The sequence below is a fragment of the Cygnus atratus genome, chromosome 19 (genome assembly GCF_013377495.2).
Source record: "Cygnus atratus isolate AKBS03 ecotype Queensland, Australia chromosome 19, CAtr_DNAZoo_HiC_assembly, whole genome shotgun sequence".
Classification (NCBI taxonomy): Eukaryota; Metazoa; Chordata; class Aves; order Anseriformes; family Anatidae; genus Cygnus; species Cygnus atratus.
The window spans coordinates 3130546-3148702 of record NC_066380.1 but is presented as its reverse complement, the minus strand read 5'-3'; the positions used below and the strand labels follow the sequence as shown (position 1 = coordinate 3148702).

Genomic DNA, 18157 nt, shown 5'->3' with positions numbered 1-18157 from the left:
CTGCTTCCAGCCCCGGACGGGCTGTGTGCTGGGCAGCAGGGTGAACCCCGAGCCCGGCTGCCAGCAGGCAGGGAGCAGGAAGAGCAGAGCCTTCCGAAGAGCCTCCCACAATGGGATATAAAATTAGACAGCAATGAGAAAGGCATCTGCCAGGAAGGGTCCGGGTCCTGCCAGATGCTGGCAGAAAAACCCCAACAGAAACCAACCCAAGCTCCTCAGACCGGGTCTGCCTGTGCTGAGCAGCTTCCCAGTGCTAAAGGCAGATGCGGGGCTGGGGAAGCAGCGCGGGGTCCCCTGGGTCCTTGGCCGTCCCGGGCAGCCCAGAAGCCCCCCCCCAGCCCGAGGTGTGCGGTGCCGTTCCCAGCAAAGGGCCCCCCCCGGGGCTCGGGGACGCGAAGGCCTTCGAGGGAGCTCTGCGCTGGGGAGGGCCGCGTGCCGACAGGGTTAAAGCCGCAGCTCGGATCCTGTAAACGAAGGCAAACAATTTTCCCGTATGCTAAGCGGAGCAGATGAGATGCACTCAGCTTCTATTTAGGGCAGCGTCAAAATTAGCAGCAGGCCAGAGAGGAACATTGGCAATGTGGGAGCGGATCGGGGAGGGGCAAAGCCCCTCTCACCTCTGCAAACCTCTGACCAAAGAGTGCCTCGGCCAGCCCCTCGGAGCCAGCGCCCTCGGAAACCAAAACTTGCTCGGGCTGAAAGCAAGGCTGAACTACCTCAATCGCAGCTCTGCTGTGTTGGCTTGCGTGACCCAAATTTCCGGGTAGAGGAGGCAGCCTGCTCATTCACACCGAGCTCCCTCCAGCTTCCCCGCACTCAGAGCGGTGCCGAGGAGGGGTTTCACCTCGCGGGGAGCAGCCGGGCAGTGCGATGGGCAGAGCGAGGTGCTGAGCCCCAGGGAGAGCCGGGATCCCCCCTGCGTGCTCCCTGGCAGGGATCTGTGTTTTGCCGTGTCAGGATCTCTGCTCAGAACGTGCCCGGGGGAGGAAAGGACGCTCTGAATCAGTACAAGAGCGACCGGTGCCTGCGAAGCGCGGGACAGGGCCGGCCACGTGCGGGGGTACCTCCTGTGCCAGCCTGGTGCAGGGGGTGCCGCAGGCTCCCCTCGGTGCCACCCCAGCCACAGAGCCCCCATCCCCATCCCGCACCTAATTAAAACTCCCAAACAGACATCGCACAGAGTGCCTGGGCTCCCTGCTTGGCTGCTCCTGGCCCCGAGGCTGGAGCTGTGCGGGCAGATGGACGTGCGTCACGGCCCCGGGGCCACCGTCTGCTGCCGAGCTGTGCCCAGGGCTCGGCGCGGCCAGGAGGGGCAGGAGGCTTCCCGAGAGCCAGGGCATCCCCTAACGGGGCTGAGAAACAGTCCCACAGCAGCACAAACAACAACCGCGGGGCTCCCCAGACCCAGAGCCCTGAAGGGTTCCTGGGCAGGGACTTTGCTCCAGCCTCGGGACCACTTCTCACCCACGGCTGGTGTCTGCACCTGGCCTCGCCCCCCATCCTCTACCTCCAGCACTCGAGTCCTGCCACATGCCATTTCCCTCCGGCCGGCCAGCCTCCCTCAGAGGTGAAAAACCTCTTCTGTGCTGCACAGCATGGCCTGGGCTGCGCCGGCTCTGCCTGCAAAGGGCAGCAGAGATCGACCCCGGGCTGCTCGCCCGTGGCACAGAAACGGGGACACACGCAGCTCCCCCCGTGCCAAGCCTCCGCTCCTGCTCCTGCCCCTGCTCCCTGGCCACGGGCAGAGGCCACGTACACAGGGGTCGGAGCTTTGTTCGCATCACCTGTGAATGGCATTTCCGCCCAGACGCCGCCTGCTAATCAGGGAACCGAGCAGGCTGGCTAATGACAGCCCGGGAGCAGGACTCGCTTACCTGAGACAGGCCTCCCCTAACTGGAAGGCATCCAGGCTTTCGCACGCAGTGGTGCGAGGAGCAGGCTGGTCAACCTGCCAGGTCGGAGCCGGGCTGTGTAAAACGCAGCTGAGGTGTTGGGAAGGCAGCCAACAGCAGCTGTGGGGCTGGCGGCGGGGTGCCTGCGCCTCGCTGCGGCGATGCCACCCCACGGGGCCCTGGTGTGGGGCTGCCCCGAGCCTCCCCACGCCGCCGGTCACTGCCCTGCGGAGCACAAGCGCACCTCCCCAACAAACTCTCACAGGTGCTGAATAAAACCTCCTGCAGTCACTGGCTCAGACGGTGCTGGGCTGCCTGGCTCTGTCGCCTGGGCACAGAGCAGCGTCTCAGGGGGAAATCCCCCACATTGGCTGCTCGGGATGGGCAGGCGAGGTCAAGGCTGAAACAATCCCAGGCAAAGCAAAACGAAGTCAGAAGAGGCTCCGATGCCTAAACTCCCTTGGCCATTTTCACTCTGATTCAGGAAAGCCATCAAACAATCGCAGGAGGCCTGATTGCAACAGCTAAAACACCTCCCCCCTGCCAGCACCTGAACGGAGATGCCGCGAGCTGCAGCCCACGGGCGCCTGGTAGGGCTTCGATCCCTGGCCACCGCTGCCCAGCGCTCTGCGGAGAGGGGACTTTGTCTGACACGTTCCCGAGCCCCGTCCCGGGATCGCCAGAGGCTGTGTTCATCATTTCCATGCTGGTTTCACACAACGCGGGGCTCCTCGGCAGGCAGGAGGGGGCTCCTCGTGCCTGGCCCCGCACACGTGCCTGAAGCAGGAGGCAGCTCGGGCTTCCTGCCCCGTGGTGCTGCTCTGGCAGCAAACCCATACAGAAATCCCCCGAAAGACGACCTGGCACAAAACCCCAGGACGAGAGCAGCCCGTACCCACCGTGTTGGGAATGCCCTCAGCCGAACACTCCAGCAGCTTCACCCCGAGCTCCCCGCAGAAAGCAGCAGCAGCCAGGACGGGAGGCAGCTCTCCCCCTCTCCGCTGCTAAGCCCCACAGAAACGCCGTCTGATCACCAGCCGTGCCACAACGCGCTGCCAGGGCGCCCTGGGACAGGGCTCTGGAGGTCCCCAAGGACCATAGCAGCTGATTTCTGTGCTGACAGCCAAAAGCACCTCCCCTGCCATGCATGGGATGAAACGGCCCCTCCAAAGGGAGCTTCACCACCAAAGCAAAACGCAGGTGCTCTCACGAGCCACCCACAGCTCACTCCTCCGATCGGCCTCTCCCCTCGGGGCTGGCGTCCCCACGGGGCGCTGGCCTGCCCCTGATCCCGTCCAGGCTCGATTTCCTGCAAACCTGCCCCAGCACAAGGAGCCCTCGAGGGCAGCTTCCACCACTACTCCTACAGCAGCCCCTCAGACAGGGCCTCCCTGGCTCCTTGTCCACCACCGATCCCTCCTCCGCGTTGCATCTCGGTGAGGAGATGACCTGGAGCCAAAGGGACTTGCCCAAGTCTCGCAGTGACAGAGCTGGGACCCAGCTCTCTGTCCCCAGGACCAAGCCCTCACCACCAGACAGCTCCTGGAAAACTCCTGCCCGTTGTTACAGCAGTGCCTATCTGCCCCAGGCCTGGCAGATATTCACCCCGGCACATCCGCAGCCGCGTGCCGTGCCTGTCTGTCTCTCCCCCTATAAACCAGACGCACCCCGACCACTCACCTGCTCTCAGTTCAGGCAGCGGACCCAAAATCACCTGGCAGGAGCTGCCCCACTGCCTGCCGATGCCCTGCACGTGGCGTCGCTGCCTCCTGCCATCACCCAAGGCCCCGCTGGAGGAGCTGCCGCGGGGCCAGCAGCACCGTCACCGCCGTCCTGCACCCCAAATCCCGGCACCTCGCCGCTGCAGCAGGCGCTGAGCTGGCTCTGCCACCTCGCCGAGCAGCTGCTGGAGGCAGGCACCGGGGGAAGGTTTGGGGGGAGCCTCCCAGAAGGCTGAGGAGGGGCTGGAGGCACAGAAGGAACCCCCCGGCCAAACGCCTCCGCCTGTTTCAGCAGGAGGTGAAGCATCTGGAGCATCTGCTCCGAGCGCAGGAGCGGGGCTCTCCCTGTCCCCAGCCACCGGCAGCGTGCTGCTGCCTGGAGTCTCCTCTCCTCGGTGACATCTTCGGATTCAGAGAAGCTGTTAAACTCACGCAGGCTGTGCCGAGGGCAGCAGTTCCCTGTCACTGCCCCTCCTGAGGCACGGCTCCCTCGGCAGCCCCCCTTCCCCTCCCAGCCCGCTCGAGAACCGCGGGCGGCCGCGGGACAGCGAGCAGCTCTGGGCGCTGCTTCAGCCCGTCCCGGAAAGTTGCAAAAAATCTTAATAATAAGAAGTGCAAAACGAAGCTATTTGCAAACTTTACGAAGCAGCTGATTTTAAAAGCGCGCGCAGGTGACAGCCAAGCCCTGGCCGAAGTAAATCTCCTTTATCTCTGGATATTCCTCCTCCTCCTCGCCCTGAGCCAGCCACTCTCATTTCGGAAGCCGGGAGGGAAGCGCAAATCAAAGCCGAGTTTTACTCACTGACCTCCGCAGCCAGCTCTTCCCCGGGCTCCAGCTTTCACATGTCCAGGAGCAGGAACCCCCTCCCCTCGCAGGGGGCTGGCTCCTCGCTGCTCCTCAGCTCCCGCCGGCAGCCGCGAGCTCTCCCCCAGCCGCTGCGGGAGCCGAGATTTATGCCGAGCGCGCGGCCATGTGCACGCCGCAGCCAGCGCCAACGACCGGCTCGGTGCGAGAGCCAGCTTAAAGCGTCAGCCCCGCCACCGCCACGCTCCTCCCGCAGCCGCTCGGGTGCCCTGGCACAGGGGGTGGGCTCAGCCGAGCTCAAATCGCCCTCACCTCGCCGCCACGAGCCGGGCGTTATTAGATGATGCTCTAAAACACGGAGCGGAGCTCTGTGAATATTTAGCTTTCCTTCCACCTCCTCGCCTCCTACCCGCCACACACACTTTGCCTTAAAAATAGACCGGGATCGATTCTGCCCAACTACATCTGCAAAGGCGCGCAGCTCCGCGGGCACACGCAGCACGGCGTGAGCGCACCGTGCACGCTCAGACACAATGCGAGCGCTCGGATTTAAAGCACCAAAATACCGAAGGGCCATTTTTAGCTCCTGATAGTCCTCCTGCTCCACGTATTATTAGATACATGATTTTTTTTTTTTTTTTTGTCTTATTGCAGGAGCCGAAGATACTCAGCCATAAGCAGCTCGTCGTTTAAACGTATCCCTGCTTAGCAGGGGGAATTTTCTGATCGTAAAAAGATTTTTAAACACGGAAAGGATGGAAATGCTTTGCAGCAGCCAAAAAGCTCTTCTTAACTCTCATTTATGAAATGGGAAAATCAGAAATGTGAATTTGTGGCTGCGAGGCAGGTCACTGGACAGGGAAGCAGCTGCCCAAAGGCCACCTGGCGGGGCAGCAGCAGAATGGGGGCAGCCCCGTCAGCTCTCCATCCCACCGCCCCCTTACACTTCATTCTCCTCTTTCATTGCCAACACAGGGAATTTCCTTACCCTGAACAAACGCAGCTTCTGGGGACTGCCCCTGCCCTGCCACACCAGCACGCTTTTTCCCAGGAGTCACGCAGTGGTCTGAAGTCTGGAAACCTTCCGGGGCCTGAAATGAGGGCTCCCGCCCGGTGCCCCCAGCCTGCTGCCAGACCACGGGGGCACCGCGGGGCTCAGCCTCCAAGGGGGGGCTGCTGCAGACACACGAGCCAGGCCCCCGCTGCATCAGCACCAGTGAGCAGGACCTGTGGTGTGGGGCAGCCGGGGGACGAGGCCAGCTCTCCATCGCTCGGGACCTTACAAAATCCAGCATCAGAGCGTGCAGAAAGCAATCACTCCGCATCTGTTCTGATGCCACAGGCTACGGGAGGCAAGAGGCAATTGGGAATCTGCCTCTAAAGCTAAGCTGCTGCCCGGAGAGCTCACGCACTAAACTCCAATCTAGTCGTGATTTAATTTAAAAAAAAAACGCTGCAGCAAACGAAGAGGGAAAGGAGGGGCAGGGACGGGGCAGGGCACGGCCGACCTGTCCCCGACACGCTCGGCGCAGGGGCCGTGTGCGCCTGACGCAGACCGGCGGTGCCGCAGCTCGCGTGAGCCGCACGTCTGTGCGCACATCTGGGCTGCAGCTTTGGCGGAGAGAGGAGGGGGGGAAACGAGCCCCAGCCGAGCCTCTGGCCCCTATCTGAAGACCACGACCCAGGAGAGCTGAGGGGCGTCGGGCCGGTGGTGAGGGCGACAACGCAGAAGACGGGGATAACGCAGCTGCAGAGCCAGCACAGAACAGATCGGGCGCTTGGAACGGCGAGAGAGAACGGCTTTTTGCACCCGGGCTTCGGATGCAGCAAAGGAGACCGAGGGGAAGAGCCGCGGTCTGCGGAGACGCCACCTGCAGCTCCCGAGGGTGGGAGCTCCTCCAAAGCGCCCGGGCACAGCTCCCGGTGGGGCCCGTCCGCACACACTCCCCAAACGCAGGACGTGCCCAACGCTCTTCCCTTGTAGGATGAAATTATCACCCTGCCTTGGACTGTTTTCAAAGATATTTTTTTTTTCCTTCAAACAACTCGCCCACTCATCCGCATAAACGCTGGTGCTAAAAGCTGGTTCTGTTGTTAAGATTTCAAATAACTTGGCTTTTATTGTTTCAAACAAAATCAAAATAACTCGCCCACACTCCCTCCTTCCCTAATACACTAACTGATGACCTGCTGGGAGCGTGCCCTGCTGCCACGCGTGGCTTAAATCCACGCCTTCGGATCACTAGCGGGGTCACAACTCCATTTTTTGCTTTTATTTCGAGACGGAGCGTGGAGCGTCTGCGTGGGCGCCTGGCTGAAGTGTTACCGACACCTCTGCTACGTGCTGCGCTGATCCGACTGCCTGAAAGCGACTGCCGGTGCGCTCGGAGTTGGCGACTTTGTGCAACAGCCCCGTTAATTCTGGTTTTATGCTTTTTCCCCAGCTACGCTGTAACCTGCCCTAAAATCACAGCCCAGGCAGCCAACCCCCGCCGCTGAGACCAGCGCATCCATGGCGTGGAAATCGTTTCTGGTTTCTCTTTGGGAGGCAATACGCTAGTTGGTGTGCTCAAACACTCCTCCAATAGCTGCACCAATGTTCCGAAGTTAACGTAGCAACTTTTCCACATCGGTTTTGACAGCGCTTACCAGGTCAGGTTGGGCTCCCCTGTCACCATTTAATAAAAATACCCAAGCCTAGATTTAGCCCTCAAAGCTTAAACTATCAACCAAGGACACAAACTGGAAGCATCACCGTTCCAGGTCAGCCTCTCTAGTCTAGGAAGGCAGACGGGCAGCTCCAGAGGCCAACTTAGCCCGGCAAAAGCCTGGAGGAGCGCTTCAACACCAGCAGCGGGAGTGAACCTGACCTGCTTGCTCAAACCCACCCAGGCCATCGGCAGCTGCCGGCAAGCAGCGAGTTCCTGAAGCGTAACCGATGCCCACGCTCACCCAGGGCCGCAGTCCCTCCCCGCGCACACCGTAACGCAGCCAGGTAGCAAAGCAGAATGGTTCGGCCGAAACCAGTCGCAGCAATTTCCTTTGCAGTCGGCGAGGGTGGAACTAGGACCGTGCTCGGCTGTCGGGTCTCAGCTGAGCAGCGGTAATTTGCTAAACCGAAATAACTCCGCTGCTTTAGATGCGATAACCCATATTCTCCATTAATTAGCACAGACGCCAAGGTTAATAAGTGGCGCTCAACCCCCGGCCCCATCCACCAGACCTCGCTACCTCCCCAGTTCCAGGCTGGCCGAGGAGCAGGCGGTGGCAGAGCAGGGGGGTGCCCGTGAGCACGCCGCCACCCAAGGACACGCTCCTCTGAAGTACCGAAATTATCCAGCGCTCCCCAGATCTGCCCTCCTCCCCACTACACACCGTGCTCGGTGCATCTCAGATGGGAAAGCACTGACAATGTGCTTTGGAAAACGCTTTGCAAAAAAGCCTGCTTGTCTCTGGATTGCCAGAACTGTACTGCTGGCTTGAAACGTGCTTTTGTTTAGACGCCTACCTGCTCTTGCGCAGCGCTGTTTTATAAAGCAGCTGAGCAGACGCAGCGCCTTGCCAGCGGTGATGCCGATCGGGTGAAGTCGGTCGGTGTGCCTGCACACACCCAACGCACATCTACCCTTCGCATAAACACCCTCCGCTGCAGCAAACGCCCAGATCTTAATTATTATTTACTCCTATCCCAGCAACGCCTGAAGGCCTCGCCCGAGATCAAGGCCGTGCTCGGCAAGGCACCCACAAAACACGAAACCCTGGCCCTGCTGGGGGCAGGGAGAATCCTGGGGCAGGTCCCTGCGGGTTTACGATTTCAGCGATGGTCAGGCGCAGCCCTTCTCCGAAGAGCTTAAGCTGGTAAGACAAAACTCATACGCAAACACGTGAACAGCTTCTCCTATCAGCAAAAGGCAAGACCTGCTCTAACAGATGCTGTTTAACAGGGGCAAAATGAAACTGTGCCTCGTTTGGGGAAAGCAAAGACAAGGAGGCTGATCTGCTCCTCATGACAGTACCCTGGATGTGACCGGCTTTAGATTCAGGCAAAACATCCTCCAGGGACTTTTCTGTACATCCCACGGGCCTTGCACCTCCTGAACCCCAAACACGCCTAATTCAGCTGTCTTGCTCTTTGCTGACTGTGGAGAGAGGCTGCACCGACCTGCAGGGGCTGGTTCCCCTTCCCAGGAACTGCAGCGCTCTCTGCGGCACAGACACCACGACCCAGGATGGAACAATCGGATCCATGGGATCATTTGGGGCCCTCTCTAAGTGCACACCTCCCCAAGAAGCACAGGAAGCCCTCAGCTGGGCTCAGCTCTCTGACAGGTTCAGGCTGCAGCCTTCTGGGGCCACACGTGGAACAGAAAGAAGCCAGGGACTCTAAAAAAAACAACAGTATTTAGGTTCTTTTAGATTAATTGGTGTTAATTGCTTTGGGGAGGCTTGAAAATAGCCCTGCTAATTGGAAACCTGGATGGAGGCTGAAGGTTAGGTGTGAGCAGAGCCTCGTGATTGCCACGTTAACCCCAGACTCAGGCTGTGCCCTGCCTGGCCGGCAGCAACAGCCAAGAGCAGGGATCTGCCTGCCTGCTCCTCTGCCCTCACACCCCCAGGATGCTCACGGGGGGCAGAGTGCTGCCCCGACACTCTTATATCACGAGAGCACCAAGAACCAGCACTTGGACCTTCCTCACCTCAAGCTCCTTTGATTCCTGGTTCACGTCTGTACTCCTGCAGCCTTGCAGGACGCTCAGCCAGCTCCCGGGGAAGTTGCGGGCCACACATCTAGTCCAAGCACAGACACACGGGTAGCCCAGAGAGACCACGAAACCGCTCACCCCAAGGGTATCCTAAATGCGGCAGAAGGGACTGGCACTGGATGGGACCGTGTCTACCCACAGGCAGTGGGCTGGACAAGAACCCACTAACGGAGCGGCTTTGGGGAACGAAAGCAGCAGGGTGGCCTCTCGGCAGGATGCCCTGGTGACCGCACAGGACAAGCTGCTCACCTGAGGGGTCCTGGCTCCGACTCGCTGCCATCTGGCCTTCCCAAAGCTGGGCAACAACAGATTAAAGCAAACCTTTCCCAAGGTTGTGCTGGATTTCTGTCTTGTGGGACAGGCTCCAGCTGCAGCCCTGTCTAGCAGCTGGTAACAGCCATTATCCCAAAAGTGCAGACAAAACTGTTGGGTTACGCAGACCCCTGCCTGTAAGGTCTGCCCTTAAAGGTAACCCCTGCCTGTAAGGTCTGTCCTTAAAGGTAACCCAGAAAACGCATTATTAGTGTGCATTTCCCTGTGATTTAACCAAAGTTACGCTGATTTACATCCAAAGAGAACTTGGACTATGATTTTTTTTTAAAGCTTTTCAGGCATGTGCAGTTTATTAAATGTGAGAAGCCGGAACTGTGACTGTACAAAGTGCCCCAAGCACGGCAGAGACCCTAGAAATGAATGAAGAGTTCCAGATTTTGAGAGAAGTCAAACATTTGGAGTTTTATGGCTCCGGGTCTGGATTCAATTCATCCCTCTTTTTAGTATTGTTCTCTTTAAAGTGACAGTTTCTAGGAAATGGTGAGTGTAACATCTCTTTTACTGTCTCATACCACTTGAGGGCTGACAATTTGCCGGGAGAAAAGGCTGCGCGAGAAGGAGATCAGACCTCAATTACGGCTTCAAAGCGCCAATAACTGAAAACCCGGTTACAGTGAGTCAGGGGAAAAAGAATGTGTTTCGGTAGCTGGGTTAGGCAGCTCCGGACCGCTCGGCCAGCCAGGCTGCGGACCTCCTGTCCTAACCTCCAGCAAAGGCCTGCTGGGGGACCTTGGACAGACAGTTCAGATCAGATTCTTCAGGTAAAGCGTCTTTCCTGCAGTTTCCAGCTCCAAAACTATGCCCCACCCTTAGCTGGTTATGGCTGGAATATGGGGTCTCAGACGTGTTTTCATACAGTCCCCCAATCCCCAGCCCAGAGACCTGAGAAGCACCAGACCAGGAGTCCTTGGTGTAACTTCTGCAGAGCTGAGGGCTTAGACAGCCATTCTGCACCTGGGTACGCTCTTCTCTTCTGCTTGTGGTTGATGCACAAGCAGAGGCTTGCTTTAAATCCTGCCTTCTATCTCCTTTCCACAGCACAGCTTTGATTCACAACCTGACCTCGGTCTGGGAGGACGAAAAACAAGACAGGCGTAGTGGGAAGCAGCAGAAAGAGGGTGTTCCAACAACAAGACTACCCCAGAGAAAGGAAGATAAGGAATTCTGCTTTATCTCTGGGACCTTCGGTACTGGAGCATCTCACTGAGGACAAAGCCTAGGGACTGATATCAAGGCACAGGGGCAGCAAAAACTCTGCTTTGCTTCTGTTCAGCACAGAATGCGGAGAGGGCACTGCAGGGCAGCTCTGAGCAAGCAGTCTCCAACCCGTCCCCTCCCCAGATGGAGGACACTGACCACTGGGGCCCGTGCAGCCGCCAGCTGCCCTGCCAACAGCAGTCCTGTCCCAGACGGTGCACAGGAGTTAGGTGCCTCTTTTAAGTGGGGACAGGTTCTCTTCTCTGCTTTTGTCCTCCTTATTGTCTGCAGGACAAAGAGGATGGAATAGTTAACACTTGTCCTGTGCTCTGCACCTTGTAGGAGACATTTCTCCGGCTTCTCTACCCAAAAGATTCAAATACTCACAGATGACCCAGAGGTGATAGTCCTGCCTTTTCCTGGCTTAAATTAAGAAATGTCAAAACAAGTCACAGTACCTTCAGGGGCTCCATAACAGAGTGGTCACTTTCCCAATACTAAAACAGCATCAGCTGAGTCTCGCTGGATCTGAAGAGCCCCTCGCTCCGAGCAGAGACACCCCGAGACCCCACTGCACGGGGTGGTTAAAGCAGCGCTGCCCCCAGACACAGCACTCGCAGCAGCAGAGCCTGCGAGGCCCAGCTCTGCGCTACCTCCCTCGCACTCACACGCTCTCATTGGATAATTACAGAGAAAACCAAGGCAAATCCCAATTTTAGTGCCATTATAAAACAGAGAGGGGGAATTCATTACCTGGCAGCTGTTAATATTTAAGGGAGAAAATGATAATTTACCTTTGAGGCAGCGCATGCAGCAGAGGCAGCGCATGCCAGAAAACGCTACTGCCTCCCCTCCCCACCTCTGTGCAGTTACTTTGCAGAGATTTTCTATCTACCTGCTCGTTTCCCTGCCTCCTGCTACCTGAAAGTCCCAGTGAGGAACAGCATGTCAGGACTCTGCATTGCAAAACTCACCGGAGTCATGGCTCTGGCTCTGCTGCACCTCTGGATTTGGGGGAGTTTTTGAAGTCTGTCCTGGCTCATGCACCAACCAACCCACCTGGTCAGAAAACAGGAGCTAAAGAAAAGAAGAGTCCCAGTGCTTAACAAAAAGACTCATACAGGTGTATGGGCAGGAAGGGCAGACAGCTTAAGATGATGCTGGGGAGGCAACCAGATCACTGGCTGCTTCTCTGAGCTGCCTGCATCTCTGGAAGAGTCTCCTTACCTCTGTCAGACTCGAGCCTTCCAGAAAGTTCTCCTGCGCATCCTGCCCCCAGCTGGGAAATGTCTCGAGCAGCCTCTCTCCCAGGTCCGCGCCTGCACGAAGCCCTACAGACGGTCCCACAAACTGAACACGAAGACGCAGCATGCCAAGAGTGACCCACAGCTCTGCCTTCACCTGCTCGGTTCCAGCAGGACTGACACCAGCACAGCAGCTCCGAGGTGTCTTAGGAACAGTCTTAAATTTCGCAGCAGCTGCCTTCCCTCTCCCTGGCTCTGGCTTCTCTCTTCCTCTCCATCCCCCTTGCTCTCAGTTTCTCAGAGCACGTTTACACCAGAAAGTCTGACCAACAATAATGGCATAATTATAGCCATGCAGTTAAACAAACAATAAAGCCCAGAGATAAAGGAGGGTGTGCATTTGCACTGCCCTCGCGTTGAGTTAATTTACACATCAATGCGAGACAAAGAGGTTACCTCATCCTAAAAGAGAGGAGATGGAAAGGAGAGGGAAGACGCACAGACAGCCACCAAAGGCTCGTGGTGCAGCCATGTTCAAGCTCTTAATGGACTGCAGGGTAGTACCAGTTTAATCTTCTCTCAAATTATACAAGACAAAAGGGAGAAAGATGCTCTGGGGCCAGCATGCAAGTGTGTGGGAGGAAGCCCCCCAGACTGCGTTTGTCCTTGCAGCCCAGCATCCATCTGGCCAATTCTGCAGTCCAGCACGAAGTCACGGGGATGGATAGGGGCACCAGACATCGGAGCTCTGTGTGGACAGCACATGAGCCTGCAGAGACAGGCAGGACCTCTGCCACGCTGCTCCCTGCCCCGTGACACCGGGAACCGAGCTTTGGCACTTGGCAACCAGGCAGAGGGTGAGCCAAGAGCATCTGACCCATGCATTGCTCCTGCCATCTAACAATGCACCGGTAAATCACGAGAGATAAAAACATCAAAAGAACGCTGGCAACCTGCCTTTGGGGGTATAATCTAGAACGTTTTCCCTTCTTTTATGGTTGCTTCTCCCTGGAAGCATAAAACAGGTCTTATAAAAACATTTGTCCTGGGGAATGTTTGGAGCTACAGCACACTCGCAGATTGTTCGGTGTCTAAATACATCAGCAACCCATCCCTGCAAGTCTTCACTGCAAACATAGCTCTTCTTTCTCTTGACTATAAATGGCCTTTGCAGAGGACAGGGCGGAGGACAGGTTCAAGGAGTGAGGAAGAACTCCCTCAAGCTGATGCACTTCACTGGAAGAGGAGCGGCCACACGAACGGGGCCGTTCCTAGAGCACTGATCCCCAATGAGGGGAGAGGATTGAGTTTGATCCTTACCTCTCTCTGTGCTTTATTCCAGCTGTCAGGCCTTGATCCGTTGAAGTGCTTTAGCCCTCAAACCCTGCCACATGCACAGTCCCACCGATCTCGGAGACTTTAGCTCAGTGCTGACCGTGAAAGCAAGGCCCAGAAGTGGGGCAGGTCCCCAGGGTCCCAGGCAACTTTTTCAGGAATACACAGCCCCTTTCTTCCATGTGCCCTCTCCCTCCTTTTCCATAGCGTTGGCTCTCAGGTGGGGGGCTGAGGGACATGGCCTCACTGACTTGTGGTCCTCTGATGCTTCTGAAGTGTCAGAAAAATCCCATCCTCCCAGTAACCCTCTAAAATACAGCTGTTACCGAGTCATTCGAGAGCCGGAGAGTTATGACCTTCTCCACAGAAAAGCAAAGGGTTAAATTTATGACCAAGCCTTTGATGTCTACAAGCTTCATGTGGTACACAACCTCCTGCTTTGATGTTGCTTTAAAAAGAGAGAGAAGCCAGCAGCTGCGAGGCGCACGCGTCCCAGGGAGGACCGGGCTCTGGCTGCCCGGCACCGGCACCGAGCCCTAGCATGGGGACTTCTGCTCGTGGCTCTGCTGTGACAGGGGAAAATCTGGCCACGTGTGGCTCACCCCCACCAGCTTCTCCCAGACCAAAGCTGCCTGGGGAGAACCGGACGTTCACAGCCTTGCATTTTCCCCCTGGGAGCTCACACAGGCCTGATCTGGAAGCGTGAAGCCTGCCCTTGCCTGGCCCCCACCAGCCCCTCTCCTCGCTGTGGCCACCAGTCAGGCATCTCCCCACTTCCCATGGGGTGACGAAGCCCATCTGTGCCCCACCAGCACCACAACCCTCCTGCACGGGCTCCATCTTGTGCAGCACCAGTGGGAGGCTCAGCACCCACGGAGGGGCCCTGCCCGCCGGCCTGGCGCGCTCTCCTACCTTACGCAGCACCTGGGCCATGGCTTCTCCTATCCATCCCAGCATCCCCACGGCTTTGCCGACAGGCTGAGCCCTTCTCCCAGGGCCTGGCAGAGCTGCCAGCAGGGCCAGGCTCCTCTCCATCCCCGAGTGCACTTCGCCTCCCTTCACTTTCCCCTGCCTCCCCTCCCTTCTCCCGCCTCCTCCCATGGGGAGTTTCCCAGCAGCTCAGTAATTAGCAGCAGCATCGCCAATGCTAATAACACCACCACAGCTCCTGCCATCCCAAGCTCAAACAACTTTACAGCCATCATCACGCCTCTGTAAGCTCCCCAGGGGAGCAGCATTACCCCATCACACAGATGGGGAGGATGGAGGTAAACAAGAGGTGGTGGTGGCAGCGGTGGGCAGGGAACACGAGGCTCTGAATCAGGCCCTGCACCTACCTGTGGGACCTTCTCGTCCTGGTGAGAAGGCCCTTTTGGAAGGAGGTCAGTGCCTGCACTGACAGCAGGACTTATCCAGAGACCACATCACTCAGTGTGGGGCCTGGGAGGTTTGTTCCTGGGCACCGTCCAGCGGGCAGGGCTGCGCACAGCCTGAGCTGGTGCCTTCTGACGGGACGGCAGGTACGGTGACAGCCCACACGAGCACCTCAGACCAGCCATCAGAGCTCACCTCTAATTGAGGACTTGCTGTTTACTGATGGATAAAAGACGATTTTTGTTTTGAGCGTTCACAAAAGGAGGAATGCCGGGGGATTCTCATCTGAACTGCCTGACCAGAGCCAGCTCTGCGGGAGGGAGAAAAAGGGTCTGTGCTGCAGAGCTCGGGGCCAGCATCCACCCGCCTTGGGTGCAGTTCACCACATTTCATTTAAAAAGGCTCGCATGGATGGGAATTAGAGCTTTACAAAAAAAGCCCACCCACACTCCCACACAACAGGCTGACACAGCTCTGTAGCCCTCCGACGGATGGGGACAAAAGCCATATGCAAGGCAAAGGGTCACCGCTTTTGGCAAGTACTCGCGAGAAGATGTTGACTTTAAATGCTCTGAGGCCTGGCCTGCAGAGTCAGCCTGGGGTCCCTGTCAGGTGGGAGCACGGAAACAGAACGAGATTCACCCGAAGTGACCCAGCCTCGCTGCCCAGAACACGCTGCAGATGCCCTCCTGGCAGAAGAGCCCTTTCTGGAGGGTATTTCGTGTGTGGTGGGGCATGGTCTGAAGACACCAGCTGGCATTAGCCACGGCCCAGCAGGGCTCTGCACATGGATCCTTTGTGGGGCTGAAACGGGAAGGGCTGTGGGGCGCTGCTGCCGGCGGGGCGATGGACCACCTCCGTGCCTGGGCAAGTGGCACATGCAGCACCGCCGGGCTCTGCAGGGAGCAGGGCAGAAACTCAGATGCCCACGCAGGGACCCCTGCAAGCAGCAGGCTCCTGCCCCTCTCCAGCCCTGGCCTCTGGGGCTGTGCAAACGCATGGACACAGCGCCTCACCTTCCCTTACCCCTCTGCGGGTCTGTGTCCTGTGAGTTCCCTCTCTGCTGTTTGACCCTCGGGTGCACAAGGAATGCTTGGGAATTGAACTAAAATTGGACGGTCGGGGTTTAGCTCACAAATCTAGAGCAAGCAGAGAGCTAATAAACTCTACAAAACCTGGGCACAGAGGGAAGAGGCCTCAGGAGAGCAGCTGGTGGAAGAGTCAGGTCGCAGCACTCAGGCAGAGCCTGCACCACCCCCCTGCAAGAGCAAACCCCGGGTGTCTGCAAGGCGCCTCCCGTGACTGGGGTGTGCGTGTTCCTGCCTTCACTTGCTCTTGCCTGGACATTCCCCAAATCCTTGTGTACATGGTCACAGGCTCACTAGTGGTTGGCAATGTCCCACGGGGCCTCATCTACAGACATAACCTGCGTGTTCACAACTACACTCCTAAGGAATGCTTTTTGCCTTACTCTTGCTGGAGCATGGCTTTTGTTCGGTTTCTGGCTGAATGTCTGAGTTAAAAATACAAAGCTATTTCTGGCAGAAGTGTGTTTTTTTTTTTTCTGCCTTTATATTCCCTCGGATGCCCCAGTACTGCTGTCTCCTTTCTGGCTCAGATGAGCTTTGTTTTCCTTCTCAATGATCGTGTTTGCACCGGTGAGCAGCAGGAAATGCTTTTCCTATTAGACCATTTCCACTAACACTGTTGGGAATGAAGAATCAGCTCAGAGAAGTCTAAAAAAAACAGTTGGTGTAAAAATCCTGTCTCCAGCGGTCAGACAACCGAACTGAAAATCAGAAGTGCCTGTGGTCAAAAGGGGATGTGTACGTACGCACACCCAGAGCAGGACATGTTCCACCTGTGACCCACAGACCAGGAACAAGGAAACACTTTCAAGCATCCCCCCTCTACAGACAGGCTTCCTCCCAAGCTCTGCAGCTCAGACCCTTTCATACCCAGCAAAAAATATTTTTTCATTTTTCTTTTCTTAAATATCAAGAAAAAATAGGTCTGTCTTTCCTGGCTTGGACTTAATCCACCTGGATTCAAGTGCATGATCATGGCAGTGTGACAGTGAATTACAGCCTCAGCATAAAGCAAGAGCCCAAATACTTCTGAGCACCCGTGCAATCATTACAGCTTTGCTGTTACAATCCATCTCCTGGAAAAAATCAAGCTGAGGACTTGGGGCTTCTCACTTGAGATCACCAAGTTCGAATACCTCCAAACCCACTCCCCCAGTCCAGAAACATGCAGTCGTCTGTGGGTGTGACTCTTGCCTCCAGAACGGAGAACAAAACCAGCACAGCTGCAGGAAACCTCCCCAGCACATTGTATTTGCCAGTGTCACAACATAAACAGCAATACAACCAGAAGATAATAGCCTCAAACAGCTCAATTGTTTGGGTTAAAGATGTCAAAAATGCACAAGGAGAGCTTTCCAGGACACAGATGTCCACCACCTTCCGGGGAGCCAAGGACAGACTAAGTCAGAGCTGTTCAACCCCGAATAGGGCCTTGCTGCATGCCAGTAACCTGTAAACGGCAAAGGCATCGGCATTTTTGGTTGATAAGCTGTCAAAAACATGAAAAGGGCTCTGTTTCCTGAAGGCAACAAGCACGTTCCTGGTTAGCTTGGGAGGCTGTTCAAGTCAGGCTCCACAAAGCAAGGCCTCCAAATGTGTTCTTCTAGAAGTCAGGCATCACACCCAGACAGTCCCAAACTCAGGAAAGTTCAGGTCTAAACCCCCACCGCAGAAGGTTACAAACACCACTAAACACCAAGCTCTCACAAAGCAGTAAAAGGAGGTTGGTACCCTGTTCTGCGTAATGGACAGTGAAGCTGAGGCTCAGAAAGGAAAAATAATCTGCCTGCAGTTGCCTGAACAGTCGACAGCAGAGCTAGACGCAAGCTCTGCTTTCCAGCCAACAGGCCACACTGCCACCCCCCACCAGGTTAGAAACAAAGCTCCAAGATGAGTACCAGAGGAGGAAAAATATCTACCTACCGACTGTGACACCTGGACTCGGACTTCACTGGCATCCAGCGGTGATGTACTTGACCCCTGGGGCCTTCTCTCTGAAGTGGGTTGGTGCTCCCGGTATTTCTTCGACCTTGCAGGTAAAGACAAGAACTCTTTGCCCGAGATCTTCAGGTCTCCCACGTGATGGCTGTCCCCATTCTGGTCCTTGGGAAAGCAAGAAATAGTCATTGCACAAATTGCTTGTCTCCGGTTTAACTGTTGGCAAATATCCCCAGAACAGGGGATGCACAGAAACGAGAAGTTAACGTGGCATTTAGACGGAGTGAGCTGCCACTCCCAATGTGCAGGGCTGAATAAGGACATTTTGTGTGTATCTGCAGCAGAGGATTTTAATGCGTGGAGAAGCAGCATCACCCAAACAGCACACAACAGTCAACCTCTCCATAGGGAGAAGTAGCATCCTCTTAAAAAAAAACAGGTATAAAGGTAGAGGCATGAATTAGCAC

At 56.6% G+C, this 18157-nt stretch overlaps 1 protein-coding gene across 6 annotated transcripts in view; it reads right to left on the bottom strand.

Annotated features, from left to right (window-relative positions):
- GPSM1 (G protein signaling modulator 1) overlaps positions 1–18157 on the bottom strand; it is a 73029-nt gene that overhangs the window by 5853 nt on the left and 49019 nt on the right. For 5 of the 6 annotated variants that reach the window (XR_004780081.2, XR_004780083.2, XM_050714586.1 and 2 more), the window contains exon 11: positions 17676–17855. Coding sequence is in view for 3 of the 6 variants with exons in the window: in XM_050714586.1 (XP_050570543.1) it covers positions 17676–17855 (180 nt within the window). In the remaining 3 variants the exon portion in view is untranslated. Of the gene's footprint in view, positions 1–4419; positions 4643–17675; positions 17856–18157 lie in introns of those variants that run through there. The other variant, XM_035555266.2, reaches the window with a different exon arrangement.